The sequence below is a fragment of the Conger conger genome, chromosome 1, assembly GCF_963514075.1.
Source record: "Conger conger chromosome 1, fConCon1.1, whole genome shotgun sequence".
Lineage (NCBI taxonomy): Eukaryota > Metazoa > Chordata > Actinopteri > Anguilliformes > Congridae > Conger > Conger conger.
This window is the reverse complement of record NC_083760.1, coordinates 17,100,141-17,106,823: the sequence shown is the minus strand read 5'-3', so window position 1 is coordinate 17,106,823 and position 6,683 is coordinate 17,100,141. Positions and strand designations below refer to the sequence as shown.

Genomic DNA, 6,683 nt, shown 5'->3' with positions numbered 1-6,683 from the left:
CCCACTTTCCCCATATACAAAAGTGATAATGGCTTAATTTGGAGCTTAATCATAGATCACAGCTGAAGTTGGGTTTCCAGGGCTTTACATGGTTGATGTGATTGATGTTAAATATTCATTATATCACAGGTTGAATAAAATTAACACAGTTCTGTTAAAAGTAAAATTCAACTAATCTGAGAGACATATAATTGCAATTGCAAAAAAGCAAACAAAAGTCTTAGAACAAACACACTAGATATCTGCCGTAGCTAACGAAAATGTAGATTACGATTGAACCTTGAGGGGAAATGGTTGACTGGGCAATGGTTCCCCCCTCAGTTCAAATATGGAATAACATGCATCAAAAAACGAATAATAATTTTATTAGATTATAAACATGTACATTCACTTTTGTGGGTTATTCCCTGGCTAGTTTGTCCAGTGAGTGCAGTATTTTAACAGTTCTGCTCCTGAAAAAAACACAAAAGGCCATTTTTAATGTTTTACATTTTTATTTGATAGTAAACATCCTTGAAAATAAGGCAGATCATTGATGCTACTTTTTCAATACATTTGCCAAAATAACATTATTTTTAAGAAGAATATTTTGAAGAAATATTGAACAGTTATTGTCTTCAAAAAATAATTTCATAGAGTAAAATATTTTGCATCTACTTTTCAATTCAGAAAAATATTACCAACTGTATAATTACCGAATGAGTCATTTCATAGCACTTTTGAGTCACTTTTCAGAAAACTGATTAGAATGACATGGACATATCAAAATAACAATGACTTTGACACTCTGTACAGAAAAATTGTTGGCGGCACAGGTATTTAAATATGGCATTATTGTTTTCTTTTTATTCCACATATATGCAATTAAGCTATCTTTGATTTATGACCATATAATGCTAAACAATCATACATTATTGTATCCATTTCTCAAATTTTTAAAAAACAATCCACAAACTTATATCAAAATTGATTTTGGCAGGAACAAGCAATCTTTCAACAAATGACACAGCACAGAGCATACAGCATATAAATGAAACAAAATCAGAATTCCGAGACTTGGACTAAAGATCTGAGACTGTTCTGGCTTCAAAGTGTAGACATGAGAAGTCCATCACAACAACACTATAGCAGCTTTTCCTAAGAAGTATTCCCCTGTGAGTGGAGAGGCAGGTCCCTGCAGCCTGTGCCTAGCTGGTCTGTCTATCTGTAGTCACTATGACCAAGACCAATGTGGATTTGAGTTTTATTCTCCTTTAAATTGCTGCACAGGTAAAGAGTCAACAAATACCATTTTTAAGTCTTTGGTTTGACTCTGCAAGAGATTAAACACACAACTGCAAGATACACTCTTCTATCTCAAGGCCTGTGACCTTACATGCACTGGTTAAGAAATGATGCACATCAGTTTTTTGCAAATAACAAAAAAGTATTTGCGGAGAACATGCTTAGAAGCCTGCTTCACTGTGAAGTTAGTAATATTGAAGATAGTCAAGTTCACTGAGTGGCCATACATATACATAAATTATGTGGCTTTTCAATATGCAAATATACAGCTGGACTAACAAAATATTATATGAATCCAGAAGACAGAAACATTTAGGGATGGTGACAGACAGTAATCAGAAGTAAAGAAAAACAATGTGACAAATTTAACCTCAGAAATTAGCCTGTGCCATTTGTACAGCAGGAACAGAGTAGTTTTACCAGCTATTCCTGTAGTGCAAATCTACAATGAAAATACAAACTCACCTATAAACTGTTACCAGTAGAGGGCAGTACAATGCCATTAGTAAGAGTGTGAATGAGTTTGCCTCTACCATGGTGACATTTCCAAAATAATTCTGCTTCAGTTCCACACTAGAGACATCAACACGAAAAAAATCTTCGACTGAACATATGCTGGCTTAATAGGTGGCTTTTACTGCTGTTTTACCTCCTCAAGTTCATGGTTTATATATCTTGTGCTGCTCCTGTTCAAAAAACTAAACTACAATTAAAATGTTTCCTGCAATGTAAAAATGTACACTTCTGAAAGATGTTCCTGTGAATGTTTTTATCATCTGGCTTATGTCTTCTTGCTCACAGATTCAAAGTATTTAATATATACGATATTCTTTCATAGTTCCAAAGTATTTTAAATAGAAGACTTTGTCTGAAATATAATTTATTCTGCAACACAAATATGGCTTTTCACAATTGGGTACACAGAAAGAATGTGATTGTATACAACGACACTTTACTCGGAAACATCAAAATTGTGATTTATAGCTATGATAATTTAGGCATTTCAGTTGTTCTCAAACAAGTACATTAATGCTATAGCATGATTTGAATAACTACACTGAAAAAAAGTATCCCTGAAAATGATACTGGTTCTAAAACAGTCTGGTTATAAGTTGTTTATTATTCAGATATTCCATGGCAGTGAATCTTCAATATCAATGTGTCCTTTTAAAACAAGCTGTTGCTTTGTACTGTTACTGTACATTCAGACCATAAATGTCTTTTCAGCCCGATATGAACAACCGTTTCAGATTGCGGAGCCGCTGCCAGCACAGGCACTCAATGAGGCAGCCCACGCTGCAGCGATCTCAGGCTGTGACTAAATGTTGCTTTATCGTGTGCAGGTGTGTGGGTGAGTATCTGTTTCTTTCCATGTGTCGGTAGCAAGAAACCCGCTCACCCGTTATCATCCAGTTTATAGACCAGGACTTTAGCGCTGTGGTCAGGCATGCCAGTGGGGTAGCTGCCCAGCCGGTAAAGGTAGCTGGTGGAGCTGTAGGGCACGACATGGTAGTGCTGTATCTCCTCATACCCAAAGGTCTGGGAGCAGCAGTCCGCCACCACCAGCTTCAGCCTCTTTCTGTCCGAGTACAGCAGGCTCTGGCTGGGCCCCCGCTCGCAGGCCCCCCGCCCTTCCTCCATCTCCTCCTCCTCGTGGTGAATCTTCCGCAGCAGGTTGTTGATGAGCACAGAGCGCCGCAGGTATGCCTCCGGGTCCTCCAGGAACCTCAGCTTCTCCATGGAGAGTTTGAGGATGCAGCTGCGGTCTTCTGGCAGTATCAGGTGCTGGGAAGACGCACAAGAAATAACAGAGTATGCATCATTATGTCAGCGCACAACGTCTGAACAGCCCCGTCTGATAAGCACACATTGCTCTCGGAGGAAAGCGTCTCTTACTCTCTGGAAATAGCCGTGAATGTCTCTCTGTACATCCTCCTCTTCCGCATATTTCCTCTTGAAGTAAGCGACTTTCGACGTTGTTGATCGATTTGGTCTTTCTTGGAGGGAATCGGCTGTCAGCACACAGAGGACATTTTGTAAATAAAGGTGTCACGTGGTCGATACCGACTCCACTGTTTGATTTGACCGGAGTCACCTGTTTGACCAGTTAGGAGTGAAAATGACAGCGTCCGCGGTACCTGATAATGGCAGGGATCAGCCCCAGATGAACACTCTGCCTGGTTTCCTCTGAGCCTCCTTCTGTGCTTCACACATTGCCTTCACGAGTTTCTACAGGAGAAAAGAGCACAGATGCTCAAAACCACCATTGGCAGTTGCATCAATGAGGCTGCAGGAGCTTACAGCATTATGCAAGAATGAGAAGCCTACCTAATGACTAAAAGCAGGTGTCATTGAGCTCTATGCTGAACAACATGCATCTGCTTTTATAGTGCTGGTCAACATGTTTTATTTTTCATCTCTAATCCACTGACAATGAGAAATCTCTGACAACATAAACAGTGAAATATATCCCTCTTATCAAGAAGTGTGGCCAAAATAGAAAGTAAGCGCTTGCTAGACTATTTTAAAAACCCTTGAAATGATCCAGGTGCAGTGAATATTTTATTTATTTTCATTTTGTATACGGGTATATTGTCAGTGCATTCACCATTAGTCATATGGAGTACTAAACTCATTTTATTACAATAATAATAATTTACTTCTGCTTTGAAACCATTACTTAGAGTTGATGCTTTTTCATGGGGCATGTTTCATATGGAAATGGCACACATCACTTCAGACCAGAGGTGATGTGCTGAAACCCCTCATCACTTCTAAAAGGCAGAATTTAACTGTGTAATCCTCCCCTCTCAACTGGTTGACCAACTATCTCTCCCCATCTCTTGACATCTCTTCTTTAAAGAGTGAGAAGTTAGAAAATCTATCTCTCAATTAATTTTAGGCAAGGTTATTATTGTTACCTTTCCAGAAAAGGGAAGGTGTCTGTTTATATCATTAATAATGAAGATATTGCCTTGAGGGAATTCATAAAGGTGCTCTGTGGCTCGTTAATTGACTGAGCTGGACCTTGGAGTTTATTGTTCTGCCTCCTCCGCGATGACAGCTATTACAAGCAATTCATCTGGCTGTGCGGAATGCGTATATAATGACTGGGGCACTAAATTCATGCCTTCTGAGAACTGCACTTTAATCTCTTCTTGGCTTTTTCCCACATTAGTTCGCGACCTAATGCAAGTTGAAACGATGCCTATATGTCGGCATCTAGGCTAGTAAAGTCATGATACATTATTCCCGCGAACAGGTCACACTGTAGCACTTGAGCGTGGCAATGTTCAGATATATTAATGTGAAAGCCAAGTTCTGCAAGTTGCAGATGGAAATAAAACACTAACTGCACATTAAATTAGAAAGACGCTATCCAAAGATATATAGGAGTTTAGCATTTTACATTTGTATTATATTGTGAGAAATAAATAAATGCAATAGTCTACAGTTTTATCACAATAAGACAACGAGAATAAATACCTTTTGATAATGGTCAGAGATGATTCACTTTGAGACTAAATGTAGATTAATCAGATGTAATACGCTGTTAAATCAGTCAGCTCAGGTCTGTTGCCGTCCAGTGTGAAAACGTTCTTTGCGGTGACATTAATCCCTTTGGTTCTTGGTCCAATTGTCTCCGCTCTCTACTGACTGAAGTTTGCCTTTTACACCCTGACGTTGTATCGCTGCCTTAATAAGCCCCTCGGAACACGCAACACTCCTTGGTCTTAAAATATCCCTTTTTGTGCAACAAGCAACAGCACAGTTCTTTCTGCAACCTTATTGGTCCTCGCAGAAGCAGATGTTTCTTGTTGCTAGGAGAGTCGCTAGGCGATGATGACGCTCCATTATTTCAGCATCCTCCCTATTTGGTGCTAGGTTTCGTCATTTTTGTATTCGCTGGATTAGACACACACAGGGGAAGATAAGAATGTTTGATTTAAATGAAATATTTGCGCACAGTCTTATGTAGCTGCTCTCGACTAAACCCGCATAATTTGTAATGTACTTTAAGAAACCTGTTAGTCAAGTTGGAAGCATCCACATTCTGTAATTTTGCAAAGCACACACATTTGACACAAGGTTAAATGTGGAAGTCGACGTTTTGTCATCCAAAGAGCTTGCTCTCATTGCCATGTGTTGTATTGGCGCACCACTGGATTTGCTGTTTACACCATACAAACCGTTTTCTTTTACAATTAAAATCATTTTCATAGGAGCATATGGCCTGCGTTATTATGAAGGAGAATCGTTCAGCAACCAAATTTGGCAAAAGGGAGACATGAAATGCACAAAATGAGGATCCAAGAAACCAAGGCAACGGCAGTATCAAAACAAGAATCACAATTTATTGTAAGACAAAAATAAGTACAAAACATGTTCTGCCACATCCTTTTGGCATGCACAGTGCAGGCACTGTTTATACAGACATTGTAACTGTACTGGTCCATGCACTCAGCATCAGACAGGAATAGTAAACATCATTGACAATACATGCTTATCTCATTTTCTTACAACAATTACACTCTACAAACTGTTCTTACATATACTGCAGGCACTTCTTATACAGGTCAGGAAGCTGTAAAACTGGCATGCTATAGAAAATATATATATTTTTAAACTTACAGAAATATGTACATTAATATTTGGCATGCATACATTTCATATAATAACAATATGTATTGTAGTTGTTTTGGGATCAATAGCTCATCTGTGCAAGATATCATCGGGGGACTGAGGATTCAGAAGGGTGAAATTAAATTGTCAAGGGATTTTAAAATCCCTTAGCGAGAAAAGAAAAAGACTAAAATCACCAATGTTCTACATCCAGTGTAGAACAGACATGAAAACCTCTCTTCCAAATTTCCCATTTTCAGCACTATTCATGCTAGTGAAAAGAGGCTGGGGGTTGTTCATGCCACCATTTGTATACGTACAAGTTCAGTGCTTTATAAGATGCTTTATATGACAGCCCTACTCGATAAAGGTTCAACTGACCAACCCTCATGCAACCTATCCATCATAACTGCTTAAAGCTAGTCCCAACTCAATTTCAGGTCAAGTCAACAGCGACTTCATTGTGCATAATAAGCATTTGTGACAGCAGTTGCTTGAGGAATAAAACCTCAGGTGTCTGACCAGTAATACACAGTGCACAATATAAACAGATAAATCAGTTTTTTCTACTCCAGTGGAATTATAGACAGAGGCAACAGTAAATCCCACTGCTTGACTTGAGTGTACAAATACAAAGTAGCATCACTAATAACTGAGGTGAACGACAATAGCTTGGTCTCTTCATCTTTGCCCGCAGCTGTTGTTATGAAAGCTAACCTTGAGAGCTTACAGGCAGGATGAGACAGAACACCATCACAGCAGCAACGTGTATTCAG

General features: G+C 38.9%; 1 protein-coding gene across 1 annotated transcript; it reads right to left on the bottom strand.

Moving 5' to 3' along the window:
- Window positions 1-474: 474 nt before the first annotated feature.
- On the bottom strand, window positions 475-4,985 carry sertad4 (SERTA domain containing 4). Its single transcript, XM_061216054.1, has 4 exons — window positions 4,771-4,985; window positions 3,423-3,513; window positions 3,181-3,296; window positions 475-3,069 (listed from the first exon to the last, which is right to left on the bottom strand). Exon 4 carries the CDS (start codon window positions 3,022-3,024, stop codon window positions 2,680-2,682), a length of 345 nt encoding a protein of 114 aa, XP_061072038.1. The 5' UTR covers window positions 3,025-3,069; window positions 3,181-3,296; window positions 3,423-3,513; window positions 4,771-4,985; the 3' UTR covers window positions 475-2,679.
- Window positions 4,986-6,683: the final 1,698 nt, after the last annotated feature.

Bases quoted from the DNA above. Each gene is read 5' to 3' on its own strand.
- sertad4 (XM_061216054.1), bottom strand. From the start codon at position 3,024: ATGGAGAAGCTGAGGTTCCTGGAGGACCCGGAGGCATACCTGCGGCGC.